This window comes from Miniopterus schreibersii (assembly GCF_964146895.1).
Source record: "Miniopterus schreibersii genome assembly, chromosome: 2".
NCBI lineage: Eukaryota > Metazoa > Chordata > Mammalia > Chiroptera > Miniopteridae > Miniopterus > Miniopterus schreibersii.
This window is the reverse complement of record NC_138102.1, coordinates 173,324,881-173,348,798: the sequence shown is the minus strand read 5'-3', so window position 1 is coordinate 173,348,798 and position 23,918 is coordinate 173,324,881. Positions and strand designations below refer to the sequence as shown.

Below are 23,918 nucleotides of genomic sequence, written 5' to 3'. Positions count from 1 at the left end.
ACAGTGCAGAAAAAGCATCAGAAGAAATAATAACTGAAAACTCCCAAATTTGGTTGAGAAGCTCAGCAAACCTCAGAGTAAACAAACAAAAAAATCCACACTGAAACATAATTAAATTTCTGAAAAATAAATACAAAGTCTTCAAAGCAGCCAGAGAAAAATGATGCATTACTTAGAGGTAAACAATTAATAATGGCATTAGGAAGGCCAGAGCAAAGTGGTATAACTTTTTCAAGTGCTGAAAGAACTGTCAATGCAGAATTTCATATCCAGTGACAATATTCTTCAGGATGGTGGTGAAATGAAGACACTCACAGATGAGGGAAAATGAACGTAATCTGCTGCCACCACCTTACTCTACAAGATTCTAAAGCAAGTTCTTCAGACCGAAGGGAAATGATACCAGAAAGAAGCTTGGATATTCAGAAATAAAGGAAGAGCAGTGGAAATGATAAATATCTGGACAAAGTAATAGACTACTCTTCTCGAATTCTTTAAAATGCCTGACGATTAAAAGCAAAAACTTTAACACTACCTGGTAATGTTTCCAATACACCGCAATGTAATACATAAACAGATAAGACAAAAAGAGAAGGGTGTAGGGACCTATATGGTATTTACTTTCCACTTGAAGTGGTAAAATACTAACTCTCGGTGGATCATTAAAAGTGAGTGTGTATATGGTAATCCCTTAGAGCAGCCACTAAGAAACTATACAAAGAGAGATGGTCAAAATCAATACTAATATTTTTAGTGTTAGATTTATAAAGTGTAGAACAGAAACATTACCTATGAACAAATTAGGACACGGAAGGTAAAGTAAACTGCCAGGAGTCTTGGTTGGACTTGAAAAGAACAAGCTGCAGAGTTTCTCTAATTTGAGATCACCCAGGGACCTTACTAAAATGCAGCTTTTGTATGTTAGGTGTAGAGCCCTAAATTCTGCATTTCTAGTCAGCTCCCAGGTGCTGCTGATGGCACTTGTCCAGGGTCCACACAGGGGTAGTGAGGAGCAGCCAGCCATGTAACTGCTCAGAGAGGCTTTGTATTCTGCCTGGAGGTTTTATTATTTTTATGACTTACATGTTTCAACTCCTAAACAGATGTCTTTGTTTTCTATTGCTCACATTTGTGGCAATACATTCAATATGCATTCAACACGAATTTTTTTCAGAACTCAGAGAATGCAGAACTTGATGACAGGTTATGTATCCTCGACTTACAAGGATTTTTACAAAAATCAAATATATAAGCTTTTTAAAATACCGATTAGAAACTTTTGACTATTTTTGACTGCTATCTCAGCGGATCTACTATACTAAAGATAGACCCAAAAAAGCATGACTTACAGTGTTCAAACTGCAAATATGTAAACTCCAACCCAACTTGAAAGAGCACATGACGCAGTTTACCTGATACCCACGGACAAGGGTAGTCTGTAATTCTTTTAAAATATACTGTAGGTAGTGCACACCCAGATCTTCTATTATTTTTGCAAGAGTGCTGCGTGCAATGTCTCTGATTTCTTGTGCTCTATTCTTGAGGAGGACACATACTTTCAGCAAAATACTAGAAAATGAAAAATTGAAAAATGACTAATCAAACAACAGAAGCAAATAAAAATATAAACATCTTTTTCTATCTTAATTGCCCATAAAACCCAGATTTCCCAATTAGGACTGTAAAGTACAGCAAACTGTGACAGTACTTTTCTTCCCGATAAAAGATTCAGGTTAGGAAGAAAGAGGCAGTTTCTGATTTTCAAGGAACTTTTCCACACTGTCACACAACATACCTTGGCAGGTTAGTTTCCATAACTTCCGGAGGAAGGGACTGCATTAGTTTAACCATGGCAAATGCTAAAGGAACTCGAACCACCTCCTCATCATTCACGACCTTGGATTTTATGAGCTTGTGTTCCTCTTCCCGTTTAGTCTATAAGGAAAAGTGAGGTTAAACTACAATGAAAATAAACAGACAGGGACCTACCAACACTGCAACCTTTCATTTGAAAGATAAGCTCTTTTCATATAGCTTATGTTCATTTCTAAGTGTAGTGCCTTAGAAAACAAACTAAATTATGCAATATGAGAATAACCCTCTAAAAACTGTAAAAATAATAGGAATACAAATGTTTTTTCAAAGGAGCAACCAGAAAAAACATAAAGCCAAGTTTTCACTGATGTGGGTTAAGACTGCTGTGAAATATATAAAAATCATATAAAATTTGTATCAACTGGGACTTTCAAGTGTTTGAGTGACATTGTTGCTACATAAGAAATACAGATCCTCAAATAAGTTTATTTACTAAGATATAAAATGACCAACTCAGTATTTTACACCAGGGGCTGGTCAAAGTGTTTCTGTAGAGGGCCAGACAGTAAATATTTTTGGTTTGGTCTCTGTTGAAACTACTCAACTTTGCTATGGTAATGCAAAAGCAGAATCAGACCATATGTAAAGAAATAAGTGAAACTATGTTCCAATAAAACTTTATTTACAAAAACAGGCTGCAGGCTAGATTCAGCCCATGACCGTAGTTTGCCAACCCATGTTTTATACTGAGTAGGGAGGGCTCTGGCTTCATGAGCATCCACTGCTAAATGTTATCCCTGTTAACCAGGGGCAAGATAACACTATCTACCTCAGAGATAGAAAAGCATACATCTGCCCTATGAAAATCATAATGAAGGAGCATTACTGCCTAGCTGCAGCAGGAGATGACCTGAAGATGACGAGAGGAGAAAGGAGGTGAATTGTGAAATGTTGAGATAAAAGAAAAACCAAGCGCGGAAGTCGGTCAGCAATAGTTAGAAGCCTCAGGCTGTCAGGGCTCCACAAGCACCCAACTCACACAGACCTGCCGGGCCCCAGACAGAATAATTACCGTGGACGCCAGGCACTTATGCAGCCTGGGCAGGATATCCCCCGTTACGGCTCCTCGGATATCTTTAATTGTTCTCTCCAGTTCTTCCTGATGCCGAGGAAGGGAGGAGAAGGACGTGGTGACACACTGCGTTTCCTTAGCCGAGGCTCCCTCACCGGCGGGGCCGGCATCCCCTGGTTCTTCGCTGCCGTCTGGCAAACCCTGCCATCTGCTTTCCATCTCTTCGTCATCCACTGGCTCTAATTCCATGGCTTCAGGCTCTGGCAATTCAGGCACCTCTGCTGTGTCTGTTTAGTAAATAACAAAAGGTGTCTTAAGTAAGAAAACAACACAGTTGGGTTAAGTAGTCTTTTCTACCAACATCTAATAAAAAATATCTAGTCACCAACTACAGGCAGGCATGGTAAGTGCTAAGGAAACACAGTAAATAAGAGGGTTACAAGGTTATGGTTTGTTCTCTCTCTCACAATTTAGAGTCTAATGAATAGAGACAAGGATACTGACAATTATAAAAGAGTGTGAACTTTGGGAACACAGTGGGAGGTGAGCTGGGGAGGATGGTCTTAGGCAAAAGAAGGCTTCCAAAGTACTGTGGTTGGAGGTTTCCAAAAGCAAAACCCTACAGAGGAGCATGAAAATCATAATGGCAGCATTGGTTCTCATACAAAAATGTCCCTTACTACAGGGTTTGGTTTATTAAAGAAAACTAGGCAGCACGTTATTGTAGTCGAGTCTAGCCTGGCTCTGCCAACCAGCCACGTGACTAGTCAGTTAACTTCACCCTAGTGGGTTCTGGATTCTTCCCCAGCAAAAAGGAGACAGCCCCCTGCAAGGCTCTTGTGAAGTCTCAATGAGATAAAGTCTATAATGTGCCTAAAATACGTTTCTGACACTTCACTGACTTTCAAAACATGGTAACTATTAGTCTTTGTTTTGTTTACTGGCCATATAGCTTTGGGAAAGTTACTTTACATTTCTGAACCTTAATTTCTCTTATCAAATATATTGGGTAACTAATAACTAAGGTTCTTATGAGGACAAATGGCATAATGTCTATAAAATCCCAGCACACAGTAGGTGCTCAAAAAATGCTTTAAACTTCAGTCTTAAGCAAATTAAGTATTTAAAATTTTTAATGTTTCTATTTATGCAAAATTGCAAAATGCAGATTCAACTAGCTAAATATAAACTATTAAAGGGCTGTAGCACATGAACTGTTTTAAAACACAAGTGATTCCTACACATTCAAACCAGTGTTTTCTATTCATTAGTGTGGTTCTAGATTGATTTTACCTCGAATGAAAGAATTAGAAAGTTTTGAGTAAGAATACTGGAGGAATGAAAACAGGGCTAGAATATTTCAGTCTTTAGCGAAAATGATTAGGATGGATACCTTGGCCTACTTGAGCGTTCATTCTTTCCTTTATTTTCCTGTGCTGGCTACAACTTCTAGCCTGACGTAAGCAATCGTAGTACGTGTCCTTGCCTCATTCTGGTTTTAAAGCAAAGACTTTAATTCTTTATCATCGACTATGATGTTGCCTTAGGTTTTTTAAAAGGCGTTTTTTAATAGCTCAAAGAAATTTCTATTTATCCCTTCCTTGAAAATCGCTTTTATATGCACAGATATTGAATTTAATCAAATGTTTCCCTTGTGCCTATTCAGATGATCAATTAATTTTGCATGCTAATGTGTTAAATTCCATTAACCAGTTATACCAACTTCATGAGTTAGTGGGGGCATCCTCTTTTTCAGCTGGTGAAATAGCTGGTGTTAAGGTTGAAATTATCCATTTCTCGAATATCTATAGAACTTGCCTATAAAACAGTATGAGGCTGGCCCTTTCACCATGAGGTTTTTAACTACAGACTTAACTTCTTTAGTGGTTAGAGATCTATCCAGATTTTCTATTTCTTCTAAAGTCAGTTTTTGAATTTTATTTTTCTTAAATTTTGTACATTTCAGCCAAGTACTCAAATTTATAAGTACCAAGATCATAATATTATTTTACCTTTTCATTTAATTGTGACCTTTAAAGTTCCTAATATTGTTTATTATGCCTTCTAGTTTCACTAATCAACCTTGTCAGAGGTTTGTCGATTTATCATCTTGTTAAATACCTATTTTAAGTTTAATGATCCTTCCTTACTGTATCTACTTTATATTTCATTAATTGTTGCTCTAATTTTCAACTCTTTTATTATACTTTCTTTGCATTCATTGCTTAATGCTTTTTCCAAATGTGAACGCAGTAATATTGGATTTCTATGTAAATAATCTACAGCTCAGATTTTTTCACCTAATTTAGACTGGTCTTCTCTATTGTTAAATAAGTCCAAGTATTCATTTTAACTTCCTCCTGACTCATTCACTGGTCACTGCTACAAGAGCAAAAAAAGGGAATAAGTTGAATTTTGTCATCTTAATTAATTATCATGAGTTACCCAGAAACAGGATGAAACTCTAGTTGAAGAAAGTTTTAAAAACTTACTTTCTTCATTCTGAATTTTTCTCATTTGTTCTTCAAGAGTTTTGTGGTCAAAGTGGAACGCTTCTAACACTATTACTAGCAAGCTGTTAAAAAAAGGTACACAGAAATATTTGTTTAACAATATCATTTGATGATTAAAAGGAGAGGTAATTTAAAGATATATAAACATTAAAATTTTTACCAGTTTTAGGTATTTTTGACTTTAACAAACATCAGCATAACCTCACTAATACAATGTAAATGTAAAATTAGATTACAGAAAGACAATTTCAGAAAATAATCCAAAATTTACATTTTAAAAATAAAACAAAAATAAAAGTTTGACTATACCTGACACCCAACTTTTGATTGATCTGTCCTGTCTGTAAAGCATGAATGAAATGTTTCAAGTAATATAAATATGCTGACCAAGCGAGATGTCTGCAAATAGCTCCAATAAGCTCAGTGGCAGCAATGGTTATGTTTTCATGCTGTAAAACAGATCAAGAGCATCAACATAAAGCAAGCATTTGCAAATAAAATACCGAGCAACTGTGGTACAGTAAAAAGCCACCACTTACTACGTGCCATGCACAATTCTAAGTGCTTTAGAACTATTCTAAGCCTCTAATTATGGTGACATCATCAATATGGATGCCACGAAATTCCGATGCCATTCCCCCATCTACATTTTGGAAAGTGTGTCATAGTATGGACAGAGGTTTACTGGTTTCCAGACCTACTGCCCTACCTTGAGCATTTTCTCATCAAAAACTGGACTCATGGCATAAGGCATGATGTAATTCTGAAGAGATTTAGAAGACAGCACGATCTTGCCTTCCATTAGATGTTTTGCCAGTTTCTTCAAGGCTCTTGCTCTCCTGTGGATCTATGAGTTAGATAAAATATGGATTAGTTACTGAATAACCTCACCTAAAACCAGCTCCCTTTTAGTATCATATTCCTTTCCATGAAAAGATTAAGGAGTGAAACACAGTCCAAGTGTTACATGAGCAAACAAACACCTGCGCCTTGGCTTGCTTCTTAGAGATATAATCCATAGCATTTGTTTAACAATGGATCCAAAAGCATTTAAACTTCTCTAAAAATGGCAGAGAAAGGTAACACTATTACTATGGTTTGTGATACCACCAAGGAAACCAGACTCCAGGAAATGATCATGTCCTACACATATTTGACTGATATCAAGGAACGAGAAGTTGTCAACTTTCTGGAAAATTAAAATATATCTTTGTAAAAGAGACAGAACCGGTTGAAATACTTATTTTATAAGCGGGGGGCGGGGGGTAAGCAGAAATGTCTCCTACCTGAATATGCTTCATATTTTCAAAGAAGTCCATTTCCGGATCATGGCAATCAGTAAGCTGTACCAAATCTTTAAATTCTGGTTGATTTGGGAAGGTTTGAATTAAACAGGAAAGCAATGTGGTATAATCCTGTTGAATACTCTGCAAATATCAAGTTTAGAAAAAAAATTTATTTTAAAAAGAATATGCTTCCTAGATAATACAAAGAAACATAAAAAAGCTATTAAATGTTTTTAAAAAGTAAAACATGCCCACTGTAAAAACAAAAATCAGAAATAAATGCCCAGCCAGCGCGTAGCTCAGAGGTTGAGCACCGACCAATGATCCAGGAGATCAAGGTTCGATTCCCAGTCAGGGCACATGCCCAGGTTGCAGGCTCCATCCCCAGGAGGACGCGTGCAGGAGGCAGCCAATCAATGACTCTCTCATCATTGATGTTTCTCTCTCTCTCTCCCTCTCCCTTCCTCTCTCTGAAATCAATAAAGATACATTTGAAAAACACACACAAATGATCGCTTTTTTCCATTCCCACTCCCAGTGTTTGGTAAATATTTACACAATCAAGTATTTTAATTAAATGTACTACGCCTGGCTGCTTTTTTGAGCAGAAGCAGGGAAAACCAAAACCTAACAACACACCAGATGGTAGTGCTTAAAGGGTAAGTGACACTGCAAACCCCAATACCTCTGTCTGGCTCTTCAATCCTTTCCTCAGTTTCTCCAGGAGTGAACGGTGAATGACTTCTCTGTAATCTTTCTCCGTGACGTTCAACGCAGCCAGTTTTTTGATGATGCTCATCAAGCACATGCTGGCATTGTCACTTAAAGACATGTCTCCTAACTGGAAACAGGAAAAACACCCAAATTATGCTGTGTAATAACTGTAATATGGAATATTATTGCCATTGAAAAAGTTTCCACAACGTTGCCACTGCTCGGTGTGCAATTCCCTATTAAGAAATGTCCCACAGACACTTCATACCTAAGGAAGAAACAAACGTAGGCTTGTGAGCGAGAGAGTGAATGACTTTGAAATATGCTTACTGAGAAGCGTCACTCAATTTCATAAAATACCATGACACAGGCTTCCTAGTTTTACTTCTCAAAGCCAACAGAATACAGCGTTCAGTAAAGTCGTTCTCAATGTCCAGTATTGGGTGGTCCTGAAAAGGACAGAGCTGGCTGGTCAGAATTCTGGCCAGTCGCACTAGAGTTCTTGGCTTGAGAATGCAGGTAGTGAGCAAAGAGAGAGTATTTCCAACTCAGGCAACCAGGCAGTAATTTAGAATTCCTTGTGAAGAAAACAAAAAAAGGACCCCTGCACTCCCAAAACGAAACAGAAAAGGAAAAAAGAGAAAACACACAAACAAAAATAAAATTTCTTGTGTTGAAATTTGACATGATGTACAAAAAAGGAGCCCCACATGGAGAGATTACTTTTTCATATATCACATAATCCTTACTATCAGACGAATAATTATAAAACACCATAAAGAGATTACTGATGCCATCACATGGTTAACTATTAATTAAGGGCTTCATTTCCCTCATTTCTGGGTCTTAATACAGTTCAGCAACATGGTACTTAATATAGCCCACTCTCCTCTTATTCCTACCATATCAATATAAGGGCAAACTGTCAAATAATAGTTACATAACTTTGAAAAACTGAGATATAACTGACATACCATAAAATTTACCCCTTTAAAGTATACAATTCAGTGGTTTTTAGAATATTCACAAGGTGGTAAAACCATCATCACTATCTAACTTCAGAACACTTTCATCACCCCCCAAAGAAACCCTGTACCAGTAAGAAGTCATGCCCCATTCCTCCCTCCCTGGTAACCCCTAATTTACTTTCTGTCTCTATGGATTTCTCTATTTTTAATATACCACTTTCTGACTTCCATATATATATTTTATTCAAAATCTCAGTCTTTCAAATCATGAGAATAATATGATCTTTGCCAAACAAAATATTCCACACAAAAAAATTTATACTAAAAAACCCTTGTCCTCCTCAAAACACAAATTAAGAAATTAGTTCATGTAATTGTATTATTAAAACAATAAAAAAATAATTCACAAAGTTTTGCTATAAAAACCTACCTCCAGATTATAGAAACAATTATGCATGACTGGAATTAGGTAGTTAGTGTCCACGGTTTGCATCTCTTTAATATGAGAGGTGATGGTCTGGAATGCTGAGAAGCGAGCATCAAAGTTGATGTCATCAAGATGTCTTTGATCAAAGGCATTAAGCTACAAGAAATGCCATTGAAACCACATAAGTGAAGGTATATACATCTTAAATAAACAAAAATGGTAACACTTTTGAAGGAAAAGAGAAATAAGATTTCCTTTCTTACCTTGACAACATCAGTAATATATTTTAGCCCACTCTCAAAATCAGAAAGAGTCTAAAAGGAATGAAAACAGTAGATTAGTGAATCAAACCTTAGCTTTTCTGCCCACTTCCATCAATTCCCTGCTCCCACTCACAGGGGTGATTCGGGGTAAAATGAGTATTACAGACCTGGAAAATTGTACAGAGCAACTGTCTGGACAGCTTGTTCTTAATAACCGAGAAGAGTTTTGCTAGAGGCTTGAGGAAGCTTGTGGGCTCCAGACAATGTTTTAACAGGTTTTGTACTGTCACTAGAATATCGACCTCTGTATCCTTAAGAAGAAATTGTAAGAGAAATTATATTTCAGGAATTTATAAAACTGGTCAACTTGGCTTCAACACATTGCAGCACAGAAAGCAAATAATTATAAATAAGAAGTAAAACCAGTCATTGGAAAAGTTATTCCATAGTCTTTTAAAGGTTCTTAGCATTTTAACATAAAACCCACAATAATGTCCAGTAACAGTTTCTTCCTTTAATTCTAATAGAAAATATGAAACAAGCTTTCCTCTATTGTCAAGTCAAAAAAGAGCCAAGAGACATGAGCTTGCTGAAGAAGGACACAGGCCTCTGGCTGCCTACAGGTGTGTTCTCTAAATTACTGCATGACAGTAGATGCTCAGTATAACTACTAAGGCCTCAAAATGAGTCTGAGCCACAGGAAGACTCTTGTAATCAACACTGAACTAGGGGTTGAAAATCATATTAGAAACTTTTAGCTATGTCTGAATATTAATACAGTCTGACTTTTCATTAGTGCTGCCACTGTGATCCATATTTAAGATTAACAGTGCACTTCTTGGTTTCCAGATTTGTTATTGATCAAAGTCAAACAGGAAAAAAAAAAAATCCTGCACTGGATGAGAAGCTAAACAAAGGGAAAAAGGGGCTAGCACTTCTGTTGTGGTAGATGTCTCCATGTTCCTGCCTGCCCCCATTCCGAAATCTGTCCCAATTTTTCTCTTCGATTTTCAATTTTCTATTTCTGTATAAAGTCTTTTCACAAATACTTTAAGACAAATGTATCATAGATTCTAACCAATAAAATTATTGTTTACAAATAACCCTAATAAAGTGTCACTTCAAAGACAACATCAGTGTCCTGTGCATTTATACCTGAGGGACGTTGCCACGGTGGAGGAAGGGAAGCAGAAGTGTGATGAGTAGAGAGCTCTGTTCTTTGTCTTTCAGAAACTTGCTGATCCTAGAGAAGGGGAAAAAAACAAAACTGGTAGGTAAGGAAAATATATAAGTTAAGAATATTTCTCTAAGGAGTTAAACTTTTTATAGAAAAACATCAGTGATGAAAGACACAGGTGACTTTTAAGCCTGTGCCTGTACAAAGTTTACTCCGTTACTTAGCAGTGCCCACAGTTAGTTCTCTGCAGCTTCAGGCTCATGGCTGCTATTCTAGTTCTTTTGTAACACTGGATTGTGTAGGTGGGCTAAACTCCAATGCTATAATCTGGCAATTAGTAATTTCATATTTTACAAGGAAATAACACTTTTAAGTGCAAGACTTTAAGACTGCATAAAGTAGTTCAACTTAACTCCCACATAGCTCTACAATGTGGGATTTATTAGCTCCATTTTCACAGAGAAAACCGAGACTCAGAGAAGCTGACATCATCTAGCTGGGAAGTGGCAGAGCAGGTCATTCAAGCACTGGTTTTTCTGATGCCTAATCTGTCATCATCTTTCCACTACCACATGGCCTGTGATAAAATTTAATGACTGCATTTAGTGTGGTTCCCACTCTGCATGATTTAGAAATACAGTAGTATAAATGAAATATTTAAAAGAAGTTCCTGAAAATTCTAATATATCATTTTTTGTTATTGCTGAAAGTAACAAAAAAATATATTTTCAACAACTAAGTCCTGAAACAAAGCTTAAGATAGAATCATTTTTTGTACTCAGGTTTACCAACCTTGCTTTTTATAGAAATCACAATTATATACAAACTAGTTCTCTTGTCAAAGAGAATCTTTAAAAACCCTGTGAGAGCTTCTTGACTCTTAACAAAATACACTGTTCTTTTAATTATTATCAAACTAAAAAAAAAAAAAAAAAATCAGAACTATCTCATGTAACTCATAATTTTAATTGAACAAAACATGCAAGGGCAAAACAAGCAAATCTATTAATCTGCTTTAGAATTTTGAAGTCTGTTGTCTTTGTTTAAATGAAAGCAGATGCCATACAAAGTTTCAAATGAATTCTCCAGCAGAGAAACAGAATTTTACATTAACTTAAAAATAAAAAGCATTCAAAAATACTGAAAATCTTTTTAGCTTATTACTTAAACATTAAAACAACTGAAAAGCTACCTGTAACTTTAAAAAATGGAAACCATGGTGGTAATGTATCTTCAGGGATGCGCATCACTTACTTGGAAAGGATGCCAAGCTCCTTACTGACTTGTGCCCTGTTCTTCTTCTTTCGTACCTTTTCTGTACTGATCGTGGTTTTGCTGAGATACTGGAGAATTGCAGGTACATGAGGTAGAATTAATCGTCCTCCCACTGTGATAGACTCTGAAATAGGTGGTGACAGGTGTTTTGGTTTTAATTAACTACTTGCTTACAGGGTAACTGTACAGTATCTTCATAATGACAGACAAGGAAAGCACCCAATTACCATGAAAGTTTAATAAATTTCAACTCTGAAGATTAAAAAACTTTCTTCTTAGACAAAACATCTATATCGTTAGGTAAATGAAAAATTTATATGAGATCCCCTCAGGCTTTAGTTAAACCATTTTTGCTGGTAGTAAAGGAACTGTTAGGACAACACGGTAGGAAGAATTCAGAGACATGACAGTGGAAATCACTTGATAATTTCCTGGAGGATGTTGAGCTTTCTGGAGTGTAAGTCACCTGAATTTCTACCACTGCAAAGAAAACTCAGTTTATATAAATTGGTATTAATTTCTAGAGGAAAAAAACTTTTACTAGCATAAGTTATTAAGAGTCCAATTCTATTCACTCTTCCCTTTCTGAGGGAACAAATGCTACCTCTAAGTTCTAAGAATCACTTGCCTTCTGCAGCACACGTACCATCTGCACTTTCTGTGTATACGCATCCAGTCACGGGCAAGCTCGAGACTGTCTCTGTGGGCTCAAAATCTGGAAGGGTGAGAAGGTCGTCAACAATGTCCATCACAATGCTGGCCGTGGCTTCAGAGAGGTTCTTTGCTGAGAGAATCGCAAAAACATTGGCCAGGATGTCACATTCTGGGTGCCCAGGTTTCTGTTTAGCCAGAAAGGGGAAGTATCTGTAAGAAAAAAATATTGAAATAGTCATCTTATTTCTCAGTTTATTTCTAAAAACATCTTCCACATGAATTCTCATATTGAGTTTAACAAATACATGTGTGTGTATGAACCTTAATAAGATACTCTAAAGGGAAATTAAATCTAAAATTTGATGAACAATTTTAGGAACCCCAGAAACATAATATTTATGTCCTTTATGAACATTTCTCATCTAATCCTCATACCATCTCTGTGAGATAGTATCATTATCTTTACATTACAGATGAAGAAACAGACTTGTCCAAAGCCATTGAGCTAATAAGTGGTAGAGCTGAGATTTGAACCACAAATCTCCAAAGTCTAAGCCCTTTCTAAAATAAATGTGCTGAAGACATGCTATTTTTCAATTATAAGCCTTCTAGAGTGTGAATGTCTATAGACTCACATAAACATATTGTACTACAACACGAGAATTAGAGGAAACAAGCACTTGCTGTGTCTGGATATGTATTGTTCAGAGATTGGGGTCATCTGTCGGGGGGAGGTGGGCGAGTCCACCCCCAACACTGAGAGTCACAAATGACGAGAGCATCATGGCCCACGGAAACACACCAGCTGGACAGAGGGCACAAAGCCGTTCCACAGAGGGCAAATCAACACTTGTTTCATGGTCAGAGGATGCAATCCTAACCACTAATCGGAAGGTAAAACTGAAAAAAGTCATCACTACTGGGAAAAAGCTCAGGAACGAAGTCCTAAGAGATTACACTCACATATCTTTGTGCAATACTGGGCACAGTATGGACAGGCACCAAGGAAGATACTGTATATATTATTAATGAGATAGGTACTGTTATTATTTCCATTTTACAGGTGGCAACACTGAGGCTCAAGAACACACAGTGGTGCTTGGACTTGAAGCTAGGTGTGTGTGGCTTCAGAGACGACTCTTACCACCATGTTGTAGGTTGTCTTAAAATTTTTTCAAGCAGAAAAGGTGAGAGGACTGCTTTCAACTGCAAGGTCCTAGCAAGAGCCCGTCCGATCCAGTGCCACTTCTAAGTGCATTTCTTGAACAACAACATGGGCACGCTCTGTGCTTAAGTGTATGGCACAGTCAGTATTTGATATAATACTCTATGATTTTAACTTACATTAAGTTGCAAAATATTATTTTACCTATTTTTTCCTTTTTTAAATTATAAACAATGCAAACTCTCAAAGGCATATCATGAAAAGTCTCCCTCCCCCACTGTGGCCCACATAAACCTCCACATGCTACAGTAACTAATGGTTTCTCCTGTGTCCTAGACATTTTCTATTTCATTTTCTAGTTGTAGGCAGACACAAGCGTTTTTCTGAACCACATTACACACATTGTTCAGCAACTGTGGATCTTGAACTATGGATCTTGAGTTTCAGCTGCCTTACTCTCTATAACTATAACTACAGTAAGTAGGTTCACTGCATGGAAGGCCGTAAGTCATATTATTAGTGCCCTTGACTACTTTATCTGCTTTTTTTGGAAAGGGGGAAATGAGGCTGTACCTTGCATTTCTGCTCCAGACACTAATTAGTTTCAGCAGAGGAGTAGGAGAATATGGACTCTCAGATCCGAGCCTGCTGATCTAGGAACAAAATAAAAACAGAACACAAAATAAAAACATACACAGAATTGTAGGAAAAACAACTAAAAAGCAGAACAGGCACAGAAACCGCACCAGAGGATAAAAGAGCCAAGGCACAGAGATTAGCAAAGGACAGACTGAGGAAAGGTCCTAATCCAATAACACCCACACAGGAAAAATGGTGGAGATGGCGCCTGGAAATTGAGACACCTGACAGGAATCAGGTAGTTTAGGTTTGAATAGGTCAGAGATGACAGAGCTCAAGCAGCTAGAAATCTTTCCTAAAATCAAGGCTCTTCTACAGTCTTCTTAGCTATAACTAACCTTAGTCATTACCAAGTGGTTATTACAACCAGAGAAATCAAACAAGGAAACGTGTAACAAAAATATCTGTGTATTTTCCCTCATGCTTGTCAAAATCCAGACACATCCTGTGAGGTGCTACAAGAGTTATGTTGCATTTGCATAAGAGACACAAACCTATTCAAATTAGCCTTAACAAATGCCATGGTATTGCCAGAACTAGCTCTTGAGCTTTAGGTGGTAGTAGAGGCAAAGAAAATGTTCTAAAACTTCCAGAAATAAAGGAAGGCTCAATGTAAAAGAAAAGACCAGGACAGGCATTCATGTCTGGGTGTAGACTATGCTGGTCGGTAATAACAAAGGAAGAGTCAAGATATCCAGGTGGAATGTAGAAATGAAGGGTCACCTGGGGCCACACTGCACCATGAAATACAGCATCAATTTCTTCTGTTCTGAACTGATAGGACTCCCAATCCAAAAAGATATCAGTTACCATTTTGATTCCAAGACGTCTTAAATTTTTCAGTGGGTTGATAAACCTCAGCTGTATCTGTAAAACAAAGACCTCCTATTAAAAAATTACACACATCATTTTAATCCTTGACTTCTCAGGGAGGTGCTCTTGAATCAAACTGGAAATCTTGTTATTAAGTCTGTTGACTTTGGCTGATTCACACGGAAATGTCAACTGAGCAACGCATATTGGTTTTCTCACTGGACAAAATGGGGAAGCAGAGACCTGAAAAATCAAACGGTGAGAGGTGCTCCATTATCACTGCCCAGTAAAATTGCAAAGAGAGTGCTTAGGGGGAAAAAAATCACAACTGGAACAGCTGTTTTGTGTTCTACATTGCTTCACCTTTCTATTCAAGTACAGTAATGGTCTCAAGTAAAATCCTGATTTCTGATCAACAGAAGTATTTGAATCGGAAAGAGCACATTTTCAATTCAAGTGACTAGGAATAAGTACACCATAAATTTGCTGCGCAAGTTCAGGAATCATGGTACTTCCCATATCCAGCAAATTTCTACCATGTACTTGTGGTTATCTCATTATACGAGTTACAGAGACAGAGGAAATGACAGGCAGGGATAACACTGTGACAGTTACAAGCCATTCTGTTCTGCTTCAGTTCTACTGGCAGTATTTCATTATCAGCTGTACCACGTTTGGGAAAAGATAAAAACTGTTACTGTTACAGTGCTTGAAAAAACATGCATCATGACCCTCTGAGCAAATGAGCAACTGATCTTAGGAAACGTGGTATCAAACTGGCACACCCTCCCTTTGCCCAATCCCATCACCAAGCCCCCTCTCTGTGGGGCAGGAGCTGCGTGTTCTGTTCACCTCTGTAACTACAGCTCCAGCTGCCCAGTCTACTCACTAACTGCTGGATAAACTGGAGGAAAATCCTGCAAGTGAGCAATTGCAGACTTTAGTTCCTAGAGGAATACATGACTGAGTTTATGTAAATTTCCAAGTTACTCCATTGTTTAAATGTACAGAAAAAATAAAACCAAACCAAAGCAACCCTCACAATACACATTTGAGTGTCAGTCAACACCTTGGAGGATCTGAAAGATACAAAAAAGTAAATTTAACTTAGCTCAAACACACAAAGGTAGAACTTTAACTTACTTAAGCAATATTACTGTGCAATAATTCATTATAGCACCTCAAAGAATTCTTTGGGTTAAATGCCTACCTGTCAAGAAGCTTAGCACCTCTCTAACTAATGAACTGTGAAATTGCACAAATGATCCTCTGGGTTACTGATTGTTGATGCAGGGACAAGGCTATATTACTGATTAACTTCTAAGTTAACCAAAGAGTTGGAGGACTTACTGAGGGTTTATAAAAACCTTTAACCGTTCAGAATTTAATATATCCATGTAGTGATAGTCGCTGTCACTCACTGTAAGGCATAAAAGAAAACTCTTACATAATGCTACCTATATCCCCAAACTCCCGTAACATGAAGAATTTTCCAAGGCCTCTTTTTAACCCTCACCTGAGGTACGTTTTTTTTCATTTTAGAGAGGAAGGGAGAGGGACATCGATGTGAGAACACTGATTGGCTGCCTCCCGTATGCTCCCCGACCGAGATCAAACCCCAGACCCTGCAGTGCACAGGACGACATTCCAACCACTGAGCCACAAAGGCCAGGGCTCCAAGGCCTCTTTCAAGCTTTCACTCTTGGCCCCCCGCACAGTCTATTTCTAAAACACTAAACTGAGCTTATCATTCAACCTACTTCAAACCTCTCAGGTTTCCCACTACACTTGGAAGAAAATCCAGCTCCTCCTCACGGCCCGAGGCCCTACCTGCCTGCTGGGCTCATTACATGATTCTTCCTCCTCAAGACTCACTCTGCTCCTTGTGCTCCAGCCACCTTGTCCTGTCTGCTCTTAGGAAGTGTCAAGACTGTTCTACCTCAGGGACTTGATGCTACAAGTCATTATCTTTGCCCAAAATGTTCTTCCCATAGACGGGTAGGTGCAAGCTCAGATACTGCCTCCTGGGTGAGGAGCCTGACCACCCTAAAGCAGCAGCCCCCAGGTGCGGTTACTCCCTGTCACATTCTCTCCTCTTTTAAATTCTTCACATCTTCATGTCTCTCCACATGCTCACGCTTTCCTCTACTTTCCTGAATATATGGAGTGGATTTTTTTGTTTTGTGTATGTATGTGTATTTTTATGGCATGATTTAATAAGTCATAGTAGAAAACTGATATAATATTAGCCCAGTTTTACAAACATGTATTTTTATATGCATTTACATGAAGCTGGGGAGAAAAATAATAAAAAAGTTAATAGATTATTTCTTGTCAGTGAATATAGGAGAAATTTATATTTTCTTTACGGTTTTCTGTATATTCTGAATATAATAAAATATACATTATTCACATACTTTAAAATGTGGATCTTAACTATCACTTTTCATTTGCAATTTGACCCTGTTTAAACTGTTAAATTTAAGTTTTCCAAAATGGAACATTAAATATTTAAGCTTCTCTAGGTTAGTGTACTTTTGTTGTTTTTAATTTGTTTTTATTGCTGGAAGTATTACAGGTGTCCCTGTCCCACGCCCCGCAGGCCTTGACCACACTCACGCTGCCCGGGGGCGTGCCCGCGTGTGTGAGGAAGTGTGTCTCTAAGAGCCATTTTAAGTCCTTACCTAACCTCCACTGGGGGCATCTGCTTCTACTGACTGGGTTTGGTCCTCACCATGAGTAAAATTTTCCTCCTTTTGGGATGCCTGGTAAAACTTGCCTGAGTGTCAGACACTGTGAATATTATTTTCATTCAAATCATTTGAATGTTTCTGGGTTTTACTCTGGGATGCGGTTCACTTACTTGGGAAAAAGGATGATTTTTTTTTAAGCTTTACTAGGTGGTGTCAAAGCAGCCTTTACCCCAGGGCTAACCTGGGTCCACTACTAAGGCAGTCCCCTGCTGAGGACTCTTCCTGATGCCCCAGGTACCACAAGGTCTCTGTTCTGGTTACTGGGCTCCCAGCCCTGTTAGTCTGGGGACTGTTTGCCTGCTCCTTTCTGGTGGTTTTTCCACTTCTAGGGGAATTGGGCAACAGGAGCCAGATTTAACTCCCCCTCTGACACTAGACAATGGAACAGAATATATGAAACAGTAATTGTCAGACACTGGGCAGCAGGCAGCAGATGACAGTAGCCCCGACAGAGAAGAAACAGATGAGCTGAGCCCTACACATTCTCCACCATCCTGCCTGGAGAGTTTTAGGCATCAGTGTGAGAGGGAAGATCCCAGGCAGAGTCCAGTCATCCTTCCAAGATGAGAAGACAGGGCCATGAGGCTTGAGGGCGTGGGCCAAGACAGCTAGAATTCACAGGGAAGAGGGTACCAGAAAGGAGAGCTACACAAAGAATGACTTTCAGAAATCCGTACATGGGTTTCATTTTATTTTCCTCTCAGAACTCACCACCAACTGACATTATTCTAATTATTTGTGCATTTATCACCTTTCTCCCCCAATACTGAGCCCTTACCTTTCCCATTTCCCACCTAGATCAATGCCTGGTAGATAGCATGTGTGAGATAGTATTTACTGAGTAAAGGGACCAATGCTTTGTTCACAGCTCCATCCTCAGTGCTTAGAGCAGCGCCTCACACAGAGTAGGGGCTTGATTAATATTTGTTGAAGGAGCCCGGCTGGGCATGGCTCAGAGGTTGGGCACTGACCAAGGATCCAGGAGATCTCGGTTTGATTCCCAGTAAGGGCACATGCCCGGGTTGCAGGCTCGATCCCCGGTAGGTGAGTGCGGGAGGCAGCCGATCAATGACTCTCTCATCATTGATGTTTCTCTCTCTCTCTCCCTCTCCCTTCCTCTCTCTGAAATCAATAAAGATATATTAAATATATACATATATATTTGTTGAAGGAATGAAATGTAAGAATGAGGAAAACAAAACAGTGACTACCGCGATGGAAGGTGTGTTCTAAATCTCTGGATCTTGGTAATCAGAGAACATTATTTCATTATTCTATTTATGCATAGCACCCAAAAGCAGCATAAATTCTGGCTGTCAATTTTCAGTTATCATTACCATATTTGAGAGGCAGTTCACCAGGCATATCCATAAAACTAAATAAACTTTAGCCAAATTAAAGCTGTGCCTTTTTATCATGAACTGAGAATCAACAGCAGAAACTGGAATCTGGATCTTCACATCCCATTTTTTCCAAGAAGCCGTTAGCCCATAAAGACATTACGTTTCCCTGAACAGAAGAGTATATTTATGTCCATCCACCCACTTCAACAGAATATACTACTGTCTTGAATACAATTTAGAAAATATTTACTGAGCAGCACCTCATGAAGCCTCTTTCTTGGCAGCTGGCTAGCTGGCTAGTCTTACCTGACCTAGCTTCTTATCTTTATTCAAAACACTGAACTTGCAGCAGTGAAGCATTTACTTTTAAAAGAGCTCTTTGTCACAAGGATGATTCTCACAGTATTCTATTCATCCTGCAGCTGTTCTAGATAAATGAGCATTGGTAGATGTCCTGTGTCTCTAGGCTCTCGAAATTAAAATCTAAGACACATCAGCTCAACTCCGCCCCACTTTGGTTTCTGAGATGCATATAAAACTCACTCACTCTCTAATATTTCACCTCCTTTTAAAATATACACTAGATATAATTTGCATTTTATGGCTATACATAAATACTTATAACAATGAAGATCCCTATTATATGGAAAACTGTTTTAAAGACACTTTGCATAAGGAAGATTTAACCTGGAAGGATGTGAGGTATTCAGGTCCCAACCAATTTCCCAAATAAAACACAGACTCTTATTGGCCCCCCCAGAAAGCATGTACAGAGAGTCCCTCACCTTTTCTCGTTGGTCAAGGATATGTGACACAGTCGCTGTCATGCAGAGCAGTATCTGCAAGATCTTTGGTAAGTAGGGACTGATCAGATGACTGATGTTCTTCAATACTATTTCAAGGCTATTTAAGACACCATGCTGGCGACCTACAGGGAGAACTTTAGACAAATCCAAATCTTCTACTGCCTGAATGACTGCAGAATGGCATTCGCCTAGGGAAAGAGGAACAGAAATGTCGTGTAAAAGGAAATGTTAGTTTGTTATTATTTATAATTCCAGCGTCCTTTCAATCTCCCTCAGCAATACAGTATTTTCTATTGTTATAATAACTTACAGATGATAATATACTTTCCTCGTTGATTTTTCTCCTTCTGATCCTTACCAAATATTCAGTGAGCTGGGTATGGTAGGTTTTACTAGTATTATCACTTTATAGTTGAGGAAACTTGGAGGTAAAAGTGAGTAAGAAACTTGTGACAGAACTAAGTCTCTAAGCCCAATTCTCCCACTTATACTATTTCTCAAAACGTGAGTTACTAGTAGTCTTTTATTCCATCTAGAAACTCTCTAAGCATTCGTCTCACTCTCAGCTTTCACTGACTATGCTGACTTCAGCAGTTTCACAGAAAATGACTTGCTACATTATAAGCTCCTTGAAGGCTGAGAAGCAAAGGTTTTATTTCTCTTATAACCTCTGGGAAATAAATAAAACAATACTCCTATAATGTACTTAAAAGACTTGAATTTTTATTGCTTGAGCTTTGTTTCTAACCAAATGGTATGAGATCACTGCTCGGTGATTCACATACCTAAGTGAGACTATCATTTATAGCTACCCTCTTACAACTGAGGCTATTACACTGAATAAAAACTCATATTCATTAGAGCCAACTTTCAGAACAGGGCAATATTAGACTGAGCAAAAACCCTTTTAACTGCTGGATCCATTTTCATAGAAAAAATACAGAACTAAGGCCACAGATTACCCTACAAATAAATACATGTTTGCCTAAAGCACAGCAATTATGGAACTGGATGAGGGGTTTTGTGGTCAGAAAGATCTGGGCTGGAATCCTAAACATTTTCTAGCTGAGTGGTCATGGACAAAATACTTATTTCTCCAAGCCTCAGTTTCTACATTTGTAAAACAGGGACAAAAAGTACTGGTACCTCATGTGGTTGTTTTAAGGTTCAACTGAATTGTCCGTAAAGGGGCCCATCGTAACATCTGGCATAAAGTAAGCACTCAATAAATGTTAGCCGTTGTTGTTGTTATTAATTACTAACGTGACATACCAGAGACCACACCAGAGCATTACAGCTCACTGAATACACTCATCATATCCACTTCGTTTAGACTAAGAGGTTGAGAGTAGAGATTATAAACACTGAGATTTCTATTTTCAACAGAGTTTTGGGTCACAGGAGGCATCCAACAAATCATTACTCAGCAGATGAATGACAGTGAATGAGTAATCCCAAAACAATTAAGATTAATTCTGTAACATGCTTGAAGTTCCTAAGGAGAAGCCTATTCGTTGTACATAGGTAAGTACCATTCTCAAATGGCCTAAATGCACAGCAGCAACAACTAAAATACACGTTTTTTAATCAGGGGCTTATTAACATATGGGTGCTGATCAGTTCTGAGCTCCACCTAATTCAATCCAAGTTTAAAATGAATTGCATTTCTGCAAAAAAGACCACCACCGAGACTGGGAGAGGCAGTCCCCTCAGAAAGATGCGGAAGAGTGGGAAACCCAGCCTGAGACATCAGAAGTCTACAGCAGACAACACGAATCAGAGTGTCAGGTAGTCGACAGCTACCATTCCTGAAGTGCTTCACAGGTTCAAACAGCAGGTCTAAGAATATCTGGATCTCCTCCGGTTGGGTCCCGGCGAGGAACCTCAGGACAATGGACATGCGGGTGCCTGAAGCAGACTTCCCCTGAGTTTTATTCCCAGTCTTATTCTTCATCCGCCCATATAAAATCCTAAAAAGTCAAAAGAACATTATTTTGTTTGCCCATTAACCATAAAACACAATACTAGTTGTTTCATTTTCCTGAAAAGGGTGGCATAGCAACTCAACAGATTTAAATGGCTTTATACTATAAAACAAGGAAGAATGAAATAAAAATTGGATATTTAACACAGAAATTTAAATTAAAAAAAAACAAGCTAAGGGAAGCAGGAAGAAGGAAATAACAAAGAAGAAAAAAGCACATTAAAATAGGCAAGCCAAAGGTAAGTGTGATGAAAGAATGAAAACAAGTATACAGATTAAAAGGAAATAAAATGAAAAGACAACTTAAGTAAAATAAGGAAACTAGAAAGACTTCAATTAAATGGGTCATTTTCTGGAGAGGGCAGGAATCACAAGTATAAATAAGCAAACAGAACTTAAGAAGAAAATCTAAATAGGCCAGTAATCATGAGTAAACATGGAACTCATATAGTTTTACAGATGAATTTTTAAACATTCAAGGAAAAGCAATTTCCATGCCATAAGGTTTCATAGAAGAGAGAAAGCAGGAAACGGTCCTCTTCCTTTTATGAAGGTGGTATAACTGTGATGTTGAGAAGGGTTAAGGAACAAAAATAAAACTATGTACTAGTCTTCCTGTGAACATAAAACACAACATTTCTAAATACAGTATCCAGTGCTGCATTACAACAAGCCAAATGAGAATTATCCCAGAAACTCAAGAAAGAAGCATTAGTAATATCTATTGGATTAATATGGGTCAATGGCTCATAGGAAAAAGTTAGTACACACTTAATAGGCATTCTAATAAAATTCAACATCCATTCTTGATGGAATAATAAGTAACCTAGTAATGAAAGCTACTTCCTTAGCATGGTAAAACTTTCTGACGTAATGTCTTAGTAATATTATAAAAAAAGTTTTAACCTTGTGGACCTCTGGACAGTGTCTCAGGGACAGCCCTTGTCAAGATGGAACAGACCACACTTTAAAAGTGGCTATTCTAGAAGCACTACTGTTAAGTCCCGGAGCAAGACAAGGACAACCTCCACCACCACCACAGTTCATTCTTCTAGGCCATGCAGATAATATGTACATTAAGAAAAAAAGAGGTTTTATATCATAAAATAAAACACAAAATTAATTTCACCAATATTTACTAACGGCCACAGAGTTCCCCTTCTAGCTAGGGAGATAAACAATAAGAGGCTATGCGGAATGACTGAGGATTATGAAGAAAAATATAGAGAGGGAAGGACTAGAGAGCGATAAGGGGAAGGTGTGATCTTATATAAAGAGCTCAGGGAAGGCATCTCTGAGAACATGACCTGTGAGATGAGGCTGAGTGAAGAGGAGCTAACTGTCATGTTTTCCAAGCAGAAAGATGGCAAGTCCAAACACTCTGAAGTGGGCTCCGAGGGGGCGGTAAATGGAAGAGATGTGGTTAGAGAGGCCGTCTGGGTTAGGCCATTCCAGGCCCCTAAAGGGCAGTAACAACTTCCTACTTAATTCTCAGTAAAACAGTACCTCAAAGGGTTTTTAAATGGAGACTAACAATCTGAATGATGACTGTTATTTACTGTTATTTTTTTCAGCAAGGAAATCCAATGAAAACTATTAAAACCAGTAACGAAGTTTTGTGATGAAGAAGATTGTTAAATGATTAACACAAAGTCAAAAGCTTTTAAAGCTCATATTTAGTTACATACCAAATAAAGGAATTATTTTTATTATTTCTCAACAGTAAACTTTGAGCAATGTTGAATTTAATGTTATCATTATTAAAATAACACCATGGCAAGATATTTCCTCATATTTAGGGGTAAAATAGTCTAAAGTCTCTAGAGCAATTTGACTACCTCAAAAGATCCAATTAAAAAATAATCAAAAGAAAATACAAAATGAAACATTCCATTACAACTACTGAAAGAATCATAATACTACTAATACAGTTGTTTCTATGATCAACTATTAAAAAAAATCAGAATTTAAACAGTGCAAATACCTCATCAGAATAGGAAACAGATCTGCTCGGTGGGCTGTTTTCACTACTGCGTTATCTTCTGAAATGCTAAAATGCACTATCTCTTCCTTAAAGCTTCTGTCCTCAAGCAATCTATGCAAGTTTTCCCTTTAAAAACAGAATACAGCACAAATCACCACTTAATAATCAACAGCACTTTTTAAAAAATACAATATTGTAGAGTACTATGTGTAACTAAAAGTAGATACTAAAGAACAATCTATAAAAGTAGTTGAATACATAAAGGAA

At 37.9% G+C, this 23,918-nt stretch overlaps 1 protein-coding gene across 1 annotated transcript in view; it reads right to left on the bottom strand.

The window, feature by feature from the left end:
* Positions 1 to 23,918, bottom strand: part of UTP20 (UTP20 small subunit processome component) — an 80,985-nt gene that overhangs the window by 19,236 nt on the left and 37,831 nt on the right. The window contains exons 25-43 of the mRNA XM_081130767.1: positions 23,652 to 23,777; positions 21,487 to 21,653; positions 19,663 to 19,871; positions 14,692 to 14,835; positions 13,903 to 13,982; positions 12,157 to 12,374; positions 11,490 to 11,634; positions 10,214 to 10,301; positions 9,226 to 9,369; positions 9,059 to 9,109; positions 8,799 to 8,951; positions 7,372 to 7,527; positions 6,687 to 6,827; positions 6,110 to 6,247; positions 5,710 to 5,849; positions 5,380 to 5,462; positions 2,888 to 3,174; positions 1,796 to 1,935; positions 1,413 to 1,569 (exon numbers count right to left, since the gene is read on the bottom strand). Of these exons, the coding sequence (XP_080986893.1) occupies positions 1,413 to 1,569; positions 1,796 to 1,935; positions 2,888 to 3,174; positions 5,380 to 5,462; positions 5,710 to 5,849; positions 6,110 to 6,247; positions 6,687 to 6,827; positions 7,372 to 7,527; positions 8,799 to 8,951; positions 9,059 to 9,109; positions 9,226 to 9,369; positions 10,214 to 10,301; positions 11,490 to 11,634; positions 12,157 to 12,374; positions 13,903 to 13,982; positions 14,692 to 14,835; positions 19,663 to 19,871; positions 21,487 to 21,653; positions 23,652 to 23,777 (2,767 nt within the window). The remainder of the gene's footprint in view (positions 1 to 1,412; positions 1,570 to 1,795; positions 1,936 to 2,887; positions 3,175 to 5,379; positions 5,463 to 5,709; positions 5,850 to 6,109; positions 6,248 to 6,686; positions 6,828 to 7,371; positions 7,528 to 8,798; positions 8,952 to 9,058; positions 9,110 to 9,225; positions 9,370 to 10,213; positions 10,302 to 11,489; positions 11,635 to 12,156; positions 12,375 to 13,902; positions 13,983 to 14,691; positions 14,836 to 19,662; positions 19,872 to 21,486; positions 21,654 to 23,651; positions 23,778 to 23,918) is intronic.